This window comes from Notamacropus eugenii, chromosome 5 (genome assembly GCF_028372415.1).
Source record: "Notamacropus eugenii isolate mMacEug1 chromosome 5, mMacEug1.pri_v2, whole genome shotgun sequence".
Classification (NCBI taxonomy): domain Eukaryota; kingdom Metazoa; phylum Chordata; class Mammalia; order Diprotodontia; family Macropodidae; genus Notamacropus; species Notamacropus eugenii.
Genome location: NC_092876.1, coordinates 458,229,012 through 458,244,738, shown reverse-complemented (window position 1 = coordinate 458,244,738; position 15,727 = coordinate 458,229,012). Strand labels below are relative to the sequence as shown.

Below are 15,727 nucleotides of genomic sequence, written 5' to 3'. Positions count from 1 at the left end.
ATGTGAGGGGTGAAGGAAGGAACGTGGAGGACGTTTGAAAGAAATTCCATTTAGGCCTACATTCAACTCTTCAGTCTAAACAGCACGAAAGGAGGGAGAAATGCCATTCTATTCTCCAGGGATAACCAGGACCACAACTTCCTTTGTAGGACACAAGAAGACAGTACAAGGCATTTGAAAAGATTGGTTTGTAACCACGACACACAAGCTTTCTTCCGCTAGACTTAATCGGAAGATGTTTAAAGCATTTGACAGGGCAGCTGGGTGGTGCAGTACACAGAGGGACAGGCCTCAAGTCAGGAACTCATCTTCTTGGGTTCAAATCTGGCCTCAGATACTTAGTGGCTGTGTGACTCTGGACCCTGCTTGCCTCAGTTTCCTCATCTGTAAAACGAGCTGGAGAAGGAAACTGCCAACCACTCCAGTGTCTGTGCCAAGAAAACCCCACGTGGGGCCACAAAGAGTCAGGCATGAGTAACAGAACTGGACAACAAAAAAAAGCCCTTCAAAAAAAATGGTTTAAGGGAAAATGTTTGTAATATTTTGTGAAGGATGCAAAGGCTTGCATTGCACTGTGCGTCTAGTTCAAGGGAAGAAGGGATTTCCTACACAACAAGGGTTTATGATTTCAGGGGCCCCAGGAACCTGGATCAGAAGAAAGTACATCTTTAATCCCACATCATTTGTTTCCTTTGTGATTTTATGTATTTTACTTCATACATTTAAAAACATTGCTCAAATACGGGGGCCAAAGGCTTTACCAAACTTCTGGTGAGGTCCATGACAAAAAAATATTCAAGAATCCCTGCTCTCAATGATGAGGTGCTCCGAATCTCTGGTTTATGGATGACACTGTGCCGATGACAACAAAACCCAGAACCGAGAGCATTGCAGCACCTCCAAAATAATGTACAAAAATCACAAAAAAATGTGACCTAATTCACAGAAAAAACCAAAGAGATAAAGAATGCCTGTCACCCAGACCATGACATCTGGTCTGTTGGATCACCTACAGATCTCAACCACAGACATGGACCTCTTATACAGACGCTGCAAACTAACAATGAGTGGGCCCCAGAATGGAAAAGGAGTAAGAAAGGGGACTGGATTACTTCTGGAAAACTGTATCGTTCTGGACCCTAAGCTTCTCACTGCAACAAAAGTCCATGTTTTTAACACCATCATTCTTCCAGCGACATACGGCAATGAGTCATGAAACTAGTCTGTAGTCAAACTGCTAATAGCCCAAAGGCAAAGAGGCAAGAAGAGACTGAAACACTTCACAATGGACATCAAGGAAATTTTGAGTGAAAAAGACAGGATGACGTGATGAAAGTTATACAGGAGAACTGATGGATAGCTCCTACGTTCCACTGATATTATCAGAATGTCAGGAGGAAAGATGAATCCCTGAGACAAACTCTGAAGGGAGCGAGAGCTGCAGCGGATGGGAAGGCATGGAGGGAATGCAGTCTGTATCATGGGAGGGCATAGCCATCCACATCACTGAGAATGCAGAGCCATATGATTCTGGAGCAAAGTTGATATTCCTTCTTAGATATCCTGATTCTGGGGAATCAGTGTATCTGTCCCTTTGCTCAAAGGAGATGATCATTTGGTTTACTTAACTATTGAGGTGGGAAATTGCCATGGTGTAGGGATCAAAGGACAGTGTTCTACGACAGTATATTGTCCCTTACCTCAAATAACAGCTCTGCTCAACAGTATAATAATATACCTAGAATTCCTAGAGTTATGAAACAGGTTACCTGGATTTGTGATCCTACTAGGGCACCTAGGTGGCACAATGGGTAGAGTTCTGGGCCTGAAGTCAGGAAGACTGATCTTCCTAAGGTTCAAATCTGGCCTCAGACATTTACTGTGTGACCCTAGGCAAGCCACTTAATCTTGTTTGCCTCAGTTTCCTCATCTGTAAAATGAGCTGGAGCAGGAAATGGCAAACTATTCCAGTATCTTTGCCAAGAAAATCCCAAATGGAGTCACGAGGAGTGGACATAACTGAATAACAACAATTCTACGAATATCAAGGAGTCTAAAAGCATTTTTCTTCATTTCGATTTTCAGACAGTGTGTTCAGATCCACTCTTCAGCCAGCTCTCCTACAATCTGGTCCCAGCCCACATTTCCACACTTAATCACCATAACTTCCCAAAATTAACTTGCCACTCCATGTAACCTGGTCTATCTACTTCTAACTACATAATACATATTCCCCTCAACATATAATGCCTTCCTTCTTTTTCATGTGAATCCTCCCCGCACAGTATAACCCAGCTCAGTTTGTACCTTCTCCCTGGTATTTTTTCCTAACCACTCCAGACCACATGAATTTCTCTGTCTTCAAAATTTCTACTGAATAGTCTCCCTGGATCACTCGTTTCATAGTTATCATACACTGCCCTGAATTATATAAACGCTTTGTAAACCTGAAAGTACAATAAAAATATTAGCTAAGATTACGGTCACATCTTCCTTCCTTTGTTTTTACATTTTTTTAATTTATTCTGTCTTGATTTAACTCTCGCATTGCTATATGCACGTTACAAGTTTCTCAAAGAAAGGGGTTATCGTTAATCTGTGCCCTTCCCAGCAAAGCATTCAAAGATCTTTTGAACGAAATGTTGGCTGAAATATTATAAAATACACAACTCTGCAAGACTTAACTCTGACCAATGCAATGACTAACTGTACCGATGGTGACAAATGTTAGCCACTTCTTGACAAACTCCGAGAAGCGCATTTTATGGCATGTCCAGTGGGGAATTTGTTTTACTTAACTAGATATATTTGTTATAAGGGTTTTCTTTTTCCTTTTTCAGTGGGGGAGAGAATTGTAGGAAGAATCTTGGAGGGAGAGAAAATAAATGCTTGTTAATTGAAAAAATAAATTTTAATTAAAAAATCAATAGTGGTTGAAGGATTATGCCACATACCGTAATTATTTTTTTTTGGAGAAGTAAATTTATGTCCTGACAGAATACTCATTAATCTCCAACAGCAACTATAGTCAATTTTATTAGACTTCTTGCAGTAAAATACTTTAAAGAACTTTCTTGGCACACTTTCTCCAGATTTATTTTTTCCTTCTAATCTTTTTCTCAGATGGTCTAATACATTCCAGCCGCTACTTATAAGACTAACACATTCCAAAAGCTCCAGAAGAAATGGGGATTATTTATCCATAGAAATCATATGCAGTAATAGACTCAGAATATTAGAGCTAAGAAGGACCTTTAAGTCAACCTCCACGCACACACACCATCCCCAGCCCCTACTTATTTTAAACATGAAGGAACAGAAGTTCTGAGAAGTGAACAGATTTGAACAAAGCCAAATGAAAGTAATGCTACTGAAACTCAAACCCAAGTCTTCCTGATTCTCATTCCAATGACCTTGCTTTTTAGTACTAGAAAAGAAAGGAATGTACAATCAAGAAGTATTGATAAATTCCTCACTACATGCCAGGCACTGTATTAGGCACTGAGGATAAAAGTACAAAAAAAAGATGCTATCTCAATTCATAAGAAGTGTACTTCTTAATGGGAGGATACGAGGAGTAAGTACATAGGTTAAAATATACATCAATAAAAAGTAAAGAAGTACAAATATATGCCAAGTATTACAAGGCAGTCTTGGGGGGGAGGGGAGCATTAGTTGTTGAAGGCAACAGGAAAGGTTTCCTGCAAAATCTAACATTTCTGCTGTGTCTTCAAGGAAGAAAGAGGCTTCCTGGAAAACAAAAGGGATGTCCTCAGTGAAAGATCCCTATGGGATCACTGAAATTATTTAGAATGGGTTAAAAATTCCTGTCATAATTCCAACATTCTAAGTGCTCAGCCAATAAAGTCCATAGCAGATGAGAAGCTAAATGTCCAAACAGAGATTAAACCAGCACCAAAACAAGTCTTCTTTTTAAGTGATACCCTTGATCAAAGTAGGAGGAAAAGGAGCGGGATGGACCAATTCTCAAAGGCCTTCTAAGACCACATGAAGTTGAAGAACAAAGAGGACTGGAACAGAGAACCTGTAGAGAGGGAAATAACTGGTCCAGCCCTTTATTTTTTTTTTAAATATCTCCCGGGATATAGTTTCCATAGTGTCTCTCAATAATCTATTCTGACGTTGAATCATCCTTCAATTTTTTAAGAATAACTGAATTCTCTCCACACAACTGAGGCCCATTCCTCCTGCAAAGGGCCTCACTGGAGGACCTAGAGAGCCACATGAGACCTCGAGGCTGCAGGTTCCCCACCCCCGATGGAGCATATCCCTTGTAGTGATGTGACCTGCCTACTTGGAAGTAAACATGGTTCGGTGCTGAGGAGTTTCTATAGCTTTGGAAAGGTATAGCAAATCTTGGGTGCCCTCTCCCACCGACAGCTTCATGGCTTCAACGGGATGGGGCTACGGGGAGGGTTTGTCTGCATCAGAAGGGAATGACCACGGAGACAAGAGAAGTGGCCCACCCAGTCAAGCTTTTCTTTTCTTTTTAGGTTATACATGTGTAATCATGTTAAACATCCTTTCACATTAGTCATGTTTTGAAAGAAGAATCAGAACAAAAGGGGAAAACCACAAGAAAGAAAAAAACAAAAAACTGAAAATAGCAAGCTTCCATCTGCATTCAGACTCCACAGTTCTCTCTCTGGATGTAGACAGCATTTGCCATTGTGAGTCTTTCAGAGTTGTCCTGTATCATTAAATAACCATCACACAGCGTTGCTGCTGATATGTGCCGTGTTCTCCTGGTTCTGCTCACTCCACTCAGCATCAGTTCATGTAGCTTCAGGTTTTTCTGAAATCTGCTTGCCCCTCGTTTCTTATAGCACAATAGCGTTCCATTACATTCACATATCACAGCTTCTTCAGCCATTCCCCAGTGGATGGGCATCCCCTCGATTGCCAATTCTTTGCCATCAAAAAGAGATTGCTATAAATATTTTTGTACATGTGCCACCCAGGAAATCTTAAAAGGAACAACTCTCTCACCTGGTGTGTCAAGATTCCTTGGCCATTCCTAAGAGGGAGTGGGAGAGGAAATCCCAGCACTTCTCCACCCTCCCACTACCACCCCTCCCCCTCACAGACACACACCTTGTCCAAATGGTGGCTATGAGTATATAGCAGAGATTCGGCTAGCTGAGCTAGGCCTGGGCCTTGGTTCTCTGGCCGCATTTTTGTCTTTGGGTATCTTTTGTAAAGTAGCCCTATGAGTTATAGAGGTCAAATCCCCTGAGTCTCTCAGTCAGAACTTACTGGCAGTGGGAAGAGTTTCTTAGTCAGAGAGAATGACTACTTGTAGCAGGAATATGAGTCCAATCCTTGGCCTCGTTTGCCAGGAGACACGGACTTTTGAAAGAGACTGTGCAGAGCCAAGTCAAAAGAGGAAAGTCAATTCAGCAATCCTGTAAAATGCCACAAAGTTAGATGGCCTTAAATCTCACCCTCCTGGAGGACTATAGTCGTGGTTACAAATTACTGATTCATATTGAAAAGTCTCTGTCAACGTACACTTGTGAATCTTGTGTTCCCTATCCTATCCTATAGCTATCCTATTCCTAATATACACTATCCATTAAGTATCTTTCTACTCTCCCAGATGTGAGCAGGACCTAAGATATGTGATATTCCAAAAGGGTGAGAATGTTAAGGATGTGAGGGGGAAAAAGATCTAGATCTTCCTCTGTAGGGACCAGGATTTCCCCCAAGCTGAATTTGGTCCATGTTTACTCATCCAAATTTCAGTGGGAACCCTTAATGGAAAGCAAAAGTACTCTAGCCCCTCTGGGGTTCACAGCAGCTCTTACTACTGCATGTAAAATGGAGAAAAGTATGCCTGCACTACCCACCTCACAGAGATTCTCTTACAAATAAAAATAAGATTTTGCAAAGTGCTTTGTAAAAATAAATCATCACATAACGCTGGACCTGTTTCCAGTCTTCTGATTATTACAGTATTTTTCCCTCAAGGTTTAAGGTTGAATGTTAACAAGAACAGAAATGAAAATCCTTCTTCTTCTTTGGGAAACAATAACGCTGTTTCCTCCTACTTTTCAACCTTCTGTGTTCCCTCGGTGAGCAACAGTCTTATCTAGACTAGCGCCTAACGCAGAGTAAGGAGAGTAAGGGCAAAGGCAGAGAAATGGTGAGAATGTCTACATCAAACCTTTCTGCCTCCTAGGATTCTACAGGGGATTCAGAGTGTTAGAAGGGACCTCGACCCAGTCCAATCCACATTAGAGCAGCAAAAGCTCCTACAGAGTTTCCAGCCAGTGCTCATCCAGTCTGTGCTAAAAGACCTTCAGAAACAGGAAACTACCAACCTCCGTCCAACAGCAGTTCACTTTACTTTTGGGTTCCTCTCAACTAAGAGAAAGTTTTTCCTTATATTCAGTCAAAATTTGTCTCTTTTAATGATGAACTTGATGGTCTTAGCAAAACATGGATAGACTTGATTGAAATAATGCAAAGCAAAATGAGCAAAACCGAGAGAATGTTGTCTATAGTAACAGCAAGATTGTTTTAAGAACAACTTTGAGTGACTAAGTCATTTTGGTTATCACAAAGACCCAAATGAACTACAAAGGGCATACAGAAGGAAAACACTATCTGTATCCAGAAAGAACTGATAAATAGAAGAACGTATAGAATGGTGTTACATACACACGCACACACACACACACACACACACACACACACACACACACACACACATACATACATATTTGTGTCTAATAGTAGCCATCTCTAAAGCACAGAGGCGGAGTAAGGAAGGAAGAAAAGGGAAAAAAATTTACATGATAACTTTATTGTATATTTAAAAGAAATAGCAAGTTGTACATAATAGATTTGTAATTTCATGTACAATCATCTGTGTTTATTATACTATGATATGGAAATTATTCTATCAATTAAAAATAATTTTTTTTTAGATCTGCTTCTTTGCTACCTTCCACCATCTACTTCTAGCTATACCTTCCGGGGGGACATGAAACAAGTTTAATTTCTCTTCCTCATTAAGACTCATCAGACCCTGGAAGACAGTTGCCATGTACCCATTAAGTCTTTTCTTCTTCAAACTAAGCATCCAGTTTCTTGACCCAATCCTCACATGGCATAGTTTTACATATGCCTTCACCCTCCTGGTCACCCTTCTCTGGCCTTGCTCCAGCTTGTTAACATCCATCCTAAAGGGCGGCCAGAACAGAACAAGGTACTTGAGATGTGGGCTGGGCTGGCCAGGGCAGGGTACAACAGAACTGTAACCTCCCTTGTACGATGTTGACATTGACTAAATTTGCATTAGGTTTTGAGGAGTCTCTGTAATACTGTTGAATTTCCATTTTAATAAAATCACAGAATGTTTTTCCCATGAACTATAGTGAGTTTTTACAACATTCTGTACTTCTGCAGCTGGTTTTTAAAAACCAAATCTAGAGCTCCAACTTTAATCCTGATGAAATTTCATCTTTTATATTCCAAGATGAATTGACTCAAGTCTACATGGAGATTGGTACTGGAGGTAACACAATTCTGAGGACACTGAGGAAATGATTCACAAGTATTTCAAGGAAGACAGCAAAGACACCGAAAAAAAAAATACCACATCTTACTTAATCCCCACCAAAAGGCAACTGAGAGAAAATCACCTAGTAGAGGAAAGGAAGGGAACAGTATATAAAGCTTTTATATGTATAAAGCATCAACCATATGCCAGGTACTTTTTTTTTAACAAATATTATATCCTTTGATCATCACAACAACCCTGGAAGGTAGGTGCTGTTATTATGCTCATTTTAAAGTTCAGGAAACTGAAACAGAGGTTAGGTGCTCCATCCAGAGTCATACAGCTAGAAAGCATCAGAGGTTGTATCTGAATTCAGGTCTTACTGACTCCAAGCCCAGCACACCAACCACCGTGCCATCCACTGCCTCTATATCACCTTATATGCCTACTTTCCAATGCATGTAAAATGATCGTGAGAATCACTGAGACCATCCTTACAGAGGATTAATGGTAGAGAAGAAGCAGACTCTTGAAAGCAATATTCCATAGCAGGCCACATAATTACTATCACACAAGTGACTGAGGCATGGAAAGAACATGAACCCACTGTCATTGTAGTTTGCTGATTATAAAAAAGCTCTGGACTCATTAAAGAAGAAAGCTCTCTTCCAACAAGGGGTCTCTCAACCATACACAAAATTCCTCAGAATTTCTTGAAATATACTGCAGAGGTAACTTTGCTCAATGACTCTCTCATCATTAGGAGGAGGCAAGGCATGTATTCTTGCCAAGGTGTTCTCCACTATCACGGAGAAGATCAGAGCAGAATATACATGGAACCTCTCCATATTGGTGACAATACGACAGATACTGCAGAGCTACCTGGGAGAGATCTCGAGCTACTCAAAAACAGTTGCTACCTGTTGTCAGGAAGGCTCATCTTCCTGAGTTCAAATCTACCTTCAGATGCTTCCTAGATGTGTGGCTCTTTGCATAGTCCAGAGAACAGTGACAAGAACCCTTGGACCAGTACAACGCCCAACCACAATTCCAAAGGACTAATACAGAAGTGTGAGACCAACCTCCTACAGGAAGAGGGATGGACTCAAGAAGCAGAATTAGATGTGTGTTTTTGGGCATCACAAAGGGATGGTCTCATTTTGTTTTACTGAGTTTACAAGAGACACACAAGCGTGTGCGTGTGTGGGTGTGTGTGTGTGTTCAATTTGGAGGGAAAGTAATTTGATGGAGAGGGAAAGTTGGAGCGGGGGGGGCGGTGGCAGAAAATAAAGAGGCTGCTCCTGATTGGGAAATGGAAAACTACTCCCAGAATCTCCATCTAAGGAGGATACCCAGGGCAGCCATCTCTTCTTCTCCCACCTAGCTACACTCTTCTGGATTTCCATCAAGCCCCCATGCCAGATATCTTCCTTCCTCCCTGCCCCCATCAGCTTCCTTCTATGTGCTGTCTTCTCCTATTAAAATGTAAACTCCTGGAGGGTGGGGACTATGCTTGGCCTTTCTTTGTATGTTGCTCGGTCCTTTCAGTCATGTCTGACTCTTCGTGACCCCATGTGGGATTTTCTTGGCAAAGATACTGGAGTGGTTTTCTTCTCCAATTCATTTCACAGAGGAAAAAACTAAGGCAAATGAAGTTAAGTGACGTGACCAGGGTCACACAGTTAGTAAGGATATGAGGCTGGAGACCGAGTCTTCCTGACTTCAGGCCAGGCCCTTTTTCCACTGTGCCACTTCGCTGCCCTAACAGGCACTTAATAAATGGCTACTGACTGAATAAGGAATTTTTTAAATGCACTACAGAGAACTGAAGGAAAGTCAGAAATAAATGTGACAAGCAGGACTTGAATCTCCTGCAGGCTTGAAGAAAAAGAGCCTCACAGGGGTCAAGGGCACAGCACTCCTGCTCCCCTTGCTGGTGATCTAGAAAATCCAGGTACAATTTTTTGACCCTCTCTTCATCAGAGAAGTCTGAATTTATTTTTCTTTTATGGTACCTCACTGTAAAATGCAGGTTAAGTATTTGGTCACAGGCTTTGTGTGATCTGTGGGTTCCACAAAACTCCCCAAAACTTCCCATTTAATTTCTTATGCCAACCTGACACTTATCGAAACCTCAATGGGGAAAGTCATGATGTGGAAGGGATGACTGTAATGGACCACATCTTCATTAAAAACTAACTGCTCATCACTCTCTCCTAGGATTTCAGAGGGACTGTGAAAAAGCAAACACGCCAGCAGGTAGTGACAAAAATAGTTACAGTCCCATGTGTCACACACCCTCTAATGAAGTTGGACTCCAATGCCCTGGAGGGTTGACAAAGTGTCTGACCGTGGACTATTGAAGGATATGTTGGGGGAGTTATGAGCTTTGACAGGTCCTCCCAAGTCAGGAAGGCTTCCAGTGCGGACCCAGAGACAAGCAGAGCTCCCGTATCCAAGGACTTAGCCTCCCCAAGTACAGAAAGGCTCACTGCTAAGAAGAGGATGATTCAATGATCAAACTCTTTAGCCACCAATTCATGAAGTTCATTTACTAGGGCGCAGAGGAGTTTTAACATGAGTGTAGAAGGAGTACCCACAGAGATGAAAGCACAGTTCAGTGAAAATACTTAAGTTAATAAAGATATCACACGCAGAACCAGGAGCAGTTACACAGTCAGTCACTCACCAAGCACTTATTCAGCACTGACTCCATGCCAGGCACTGCGCTACACTACAGGAATACAAATACAAGCAGAAAGAAAGCAAGTCCCTGCCTTCAAGGACCTTACATTCTCATGATGTCGTCCAGGTGTGTCCAACTCCTTGTGACCCCTTTTGGGATTTTCTTGGCAAAATACTGGGGCCCAGTTATCTCCTTTTTAAAAAGAGGAGATTGGTCTCAACGAACTCCAATGTCCTTTCTAACCCTATTGATCGGAGGATCATAAAGAGATACGTGCAGTAAGGATCCTACCATTATCTTTAATTGAACTGACTGAATGAATGAATGAATGAAGCATTTACTAAGTGCTGACTAGGTACAAATCTGTGCTAATCATGGGATATGTAGAAAAGTAAGGCAAACCTTGCATTCCAGAAGCTCACATTCTTAATGGCGGAAACAACAGAAGTACAAGTTTTAACTGCAAGTCCGGGAGAAAGTCCCATGATCCTAGAAGTTCCATGGTCCTTCGGCTGTGGCAACAAAGGAGGCCTTTTCTTTAATGCCAATGAATGTCCCTCAGTTTCCTCAACTGTAAAATAAGGATAACAGCGGCATCCACATCACAGGGTTGTTGAGGGAATCAAACATACTTAATACAGTGCCTGGCGTGTAATGATTTACTATCATTTCCACTGACAAAACCACACCAATTTCTGATGTTAAACCATTTGACAGGACCAAAGACTTTTGGGGACAAAGGCTTTTGTCTCTGGGTCTTCAACAGACACGGCTGTAGCACCTGAGAGAGCAGCAACCAGGCTACAACTTCAACAGGGGTTGATTCTCAAAATGTGGCAAGGATTCCTCTCAACTTCTCACACACACACCTGCCACATCCAAGTTGTTACCACCATCGGTTAACTTTTCTTTTGTAGTATCTTGAATAGGCCCCCTTCTCTCTTCTGACACTGTTACCACTGTAGTGCAGCCCTTATCCCCTCACGCCCGGACCAGCAAAAGTCTGCTGTGGCTGGGTCTGCCTAGCCCAAGTCTGTCCTCTCCATTCGGCCACTAAGGTGATTCTTCTAAAGCGTAGCTAGCCTCTTTCTTAACACAAACTGTGGCTCCCGATTGCCTGTGGGATCAAATACAAAATCCTCTGTTTGTCCTTCAAAGCCCTTTTTCACCTCATCCCCTCCTACCTTTCCAGGCTTCTTCCATCTCACTCCCCCCAACACTGGACTCCTCAGTCCAGTGACTCTGACCTCCATCTCTCAGCCCCAGGCACTTTCTTTGTTTCCCAATTATGAAACGTTCTCTTCTTTTTCCCCTCTGACCACTGCCCTCCCTCGGCTTCTTTTAAATTCCAAAACATTTTCTTAATAACAATCCTGAGATTTTTGGTGTTGTTCAGTCATGTCTGACTCTCCATGACCCCATTTTGTGTTTTCTTGGCAAAGATGGTGGAGTGGTTTGCCACTTCCTTCTCCAGCTCATTTTACAGATGAGGAAACTGAGGCAAACAGGATGAAGTGACTTGCCCAGGGTCACACAATCTGAGGCCAGATTTGAATTTAAGAAGATGACTCTTCCTGACTCCAGGTCTGGTGCTCTATCCACTGCCACTTAGCTGCCACCTACCCCAGCAATTAGCACAGTGCTTTGCACACAGTAAGCACTTAATAAATGCTTTATTCATTCATTCCTGTTGGGCCTCCACAACTGCTTCAAGCCCAAACATCTTCTTAGTTCATTTTTCCAGAACTTTTAATTACTTATTAATGGTAGGGGTTATGGTTTGCACTGACAAACATTCACACTTCCCTTTGTGATTAATAGTTAACAAAAAGTTACCCAACACCTCCAGCATCCTTCCCCTTCTCTGTGCTTACACTACAACTTTGCCCATCCAGGCCTTTACCAGTTCTCTCCCAGAACACTGGAACACTTTCCCAATGGTTCTCCTCATATCTGGTCTCTCCTCTTTCCAACTCATCTTCCACACACTGATGACACGCCTCAAGTACAGGTCTGACAACGTTACTCCTCTGCCCAAGAAGCTTGAGTCACTTTCCCGGGCTCTTTTTTGCTTGGATCTCAAAACCCCTTGACATCTGGCTCCAGTCTGCCTTTGTGGGCAATTAAACGTGACTGACTCATATTCTCTACACTGCAGACAAACTAGTCTACTTGCTGTTTCCCAAATTCATGCTGTCCCCCATGCCTGGAATGTTCTCCCTCATCACTTTGCTCTCTTGGAGACCCTGCTGACAATCAATCAATCAACAAAGCACCCACTTTGTGCCAGGCCAGGCAACTAGACGGTTCAGTGGATAAAGCTCTGGACATGGAGTCAGAAAGACCTGAATTTAAATCTGGTCTTAGATACTTCTGAGCTGTGTGAACCTGGGCAAGTCACTTAATCTCTGTCTTAATCCACTGGACAAAGAAATAGTAAACCATTCCACTGTCTTTACTAAGAAAGCTCTATGGACAAGACCGACATGCTATGGTCCACAGGGTCACAAAGAGCTGGACACAGCTGAAAGCCTCAAGAACAACAATGCTAAGAGTTAGAGATACAGAAAAGAGGCAAAAGATGGTACCTTTCTGCAAGGACTTTATAATCCACTGCTCTGTCTGTGTTCGTCCTTCGTTTTTGAGGGAGACCATGACATCAGAGAAATGACGTGACTTGCACTTGACTTTGTCCTGAGGGATGGAGGGCTGTGCAGGTCACCAGCCTCACTTCTCTTCCTGAGCCACCTGGGTCCAGTGACCAGATGTTCATCAGGATGACTGGAGACGGCCCTCAGGGGGCTGCTCAAGCACCATCTCCTCCAAGAGGCCTTTCTTTTCTCTTCCTCATTTGGTGCTGCCCCTTAATCACCATTTATTTAATTAGCATAATGTGTAAATGTGTGTATCTGTGTGTGTATATATATATATATATATATATATATATATATATATATATATGTATATATATATATATATATATATATATATATATATATATATATATATATACACGTGTTTGTGTGTGTATAAAATACATATGCACTTAATTGTAAGCATGCTTATACTCCCTGGAAGAATGCACATGATGAAAAGTACATGAGGCAAGGGGCTCTCTCAATTTTGTAACTGTGTTATTTACGCTAGGTCCCCCCATTTCCTCTCCTTTCACTTTTATAGACCCTCTGCAATGGATCTCCTGATACCAGGATTCAACTGACCTGTTCTTTCCATAGTTACCAATGATTATTTAACTGCCAATCTAGTGACCTCTTCTCAGTCCTCATCCTTTTCTTGACCTCCTTTGAACCTTTGACACTGTCAATCAATTGACAAGCACTTATTAGGCACCTACTATGTGCCAGGCACTGTGTTAAGGGCTGGGAACAATCCTTAATAGCAGTAAACTTACATTCTAATGGAGAGATAAGTATATATAAAAATACCAATATCATAAAAATGCCCACCATAAATATAAATTTAATTTAAACATGTATATATGTATTACATATGCACAGACATGGTATGTGTATTATGTTTGTACATGTACATATATGTTGTCTTTACTTATACTGTATTACATTTATAATTTTATTATGATCTTTACATACATTCAAAGCAGTTAAATATAACATAGTTTGGGAGGGAGGTTAGAGGTTAGAAATAACCTTGCTGGGTTATCTCCAAGGATTTCCAAAAAGCTTTCTGGTGAATTTTAGTTTAAGATATGACTTTATTTTTTGTTTGTCTGTTTGGTTTTTCATGATGTAAAGTGAATGCAAGAGCTGACCTGATCTGTACTTAGTAGAAACACTGAAGTGAAAGGGCAACTTGCTTCTGGGGAAATCAGGAAAGGTTTCACATAGAAGGTGGTGCATGAAATGTCTTAAGGGAAGACAGATTCTGCAAGGCAAAAGTAAGGACTGAGTACATACCAAAAATGGAGGATGACTAGCAGATGGAGATGACAGACACAGCGATTTTAGTGGGGACTTGCTAGAAGGACGGCTAGTTTAACTGGATCACAGCTGAGAAGAGAAATGTCCAGTAAGGTTGGAATGGTAGCTTTGGATCAGTTCTGTAGGGCTTTATAAACTAAACGGAAAACCATACGTTTTATTTTAGAAGTAACAGGAAGCCACTAAAGTTGGTTGAGTAGGTGAGTCACATAGACAGATACGCCCTTAAAGAAAGTTAATTTGGCAGTATTATGTAGATGGACCACGTGGTGAGAGACTTGAGGCAAAAGACCAATTAGGAGGCTACTACAGTAACCGAGGCCTCTTCTCCTGCTTGGCAAGGAATAAGCACTTAATAAATGCAGGATGACTGACCGCTAGGCCAGCACTTGGCATACAGAAGTCAATTAATAAATGCTTGTTGATTAATTGACTGAAAGCATTCAATTGCACCAGAGTTGGTCCATATTAGGGTAAAATCTGAACAGAGGTTGTCCAACTGGATAATCAAACCTATGGCCTTTGCCTTCATCAGCTACAGGCTCTTACCAATGGAGCTATAGGCCCCCAACTACAATAATTTGTGATATCCATTTTCAGATATTACAGTTAATCAGGGAAGGAGAGACAGGGACAGTCAGGAAGAGAAGGAAATTCAGGATCAGAAGCCTAGTAGAGGATTCACTCCTTTGATTACCCTCATTTTCCAGTTTCTAGGAGGGTAGAACTTTGGTCTCTCCTGGTAAATATTTCAAAGACTTATAAGGATGTCTAAACTTGGGAAGAAAGAACCAGGAGCTTTCATGAAAAATCCCAAACTCAGGGAATTGACTTCCAGGAGCCAAGATGGTGGAGTAAGCAGGAAATCGTTGTAACTCTCTCATATTCAACTCCAAGTAACCATAAAATAGAGCCCAAGACAAATCCTGGAACAACAGAACCAGCAAAAAGACAGGGTGAAACAATCTTTTAGCCCAAGAAACTTGGAAGATCAGCAAGAAAGGTTCTTCTCACTCAGATGAAAGGGGAGGGCAGCCCAGGACTAGAAGGATCCCAGGAAGCCAGCAGCAAGCCCCACCTCAGCAAACCAGTGGCAAATCCTGAGCCCAGGTGTGGTGGAGCAGGTGAACCTCAACACCAGGAATTGCCTTAGTGGAGCCAAGGGAACAGGCAGATTCCAGCTCTGAGAACCAACACATGCTTCAGCTCAGCCCCAGGCAAACAGGTAAACATCAGTCAGCAGCAGTACCTATACTCTTCAGCATAGCCTCAGGCAAACACAGCCTCCAGAGGTCAGACCTCTATGTGCTTCAGTGCAGCCATGGAAAAATGCAAAAGCACCCCACCAAACCTCAGCACATGCCAGATGCCACTACTAGGACCCCAACTCAGCACCAGGTAAGCGGCCAGATGCCTATGGCCTCTAGCAGTGGCAATCACTCCCACATCACAGCAGAAAACACGAGGGTTCCCCTGTGGTCCTCAGGGCAACATCAGTGCAGCACCAGGTAAACAGCCAGGACCTGTAGCCACTAGCCCAAGAAGCCAGAGACA

The 15,727-nt window shown here is 42.1% G+C and overlaps 2 protein-coding genes across 3 annotated transcripts in view; both read right to left on the bottom strand.

Moving 5' to 3' along the window:
* Window positions 1-15,727, bottom strand: part of BCLAF3 (BCLAF1 and THRAP3 family member 3) — a 203,131-nt gene that overhangs the window by 25,910 nt on the left and 161,494 nt on the right. The window lies entirely within an intron of this gene.
* SH3KBP1 (SH3 domain containing kinase binding protein 1) overlaps window positions 1-15,727 on the bottom strand; it is a 415,998-nt gene that overhangs the window by 374,607 nt on the left and 25,664 nt on the right. Inside the window, exon 1 of one of the 2 annotated variants that reach the window (XM_072615332.1) lies at window positions 10,617-10,785. The exons of the other annotated variant lie outside the window; for it this stretch is intronic. Coding sequence (XP_072471433.1) covers window positions 10,617-10,623 — 7 coding nt within the window. The 5' untranslated portion in view covers window positions 10,624-10,785. Of the gene's footprint in view, window positions 1-10,616; window positions 10,786-15,727 lie in introns of those variants that run through there. 2 annotated transcript variants of the gene reach the window in all.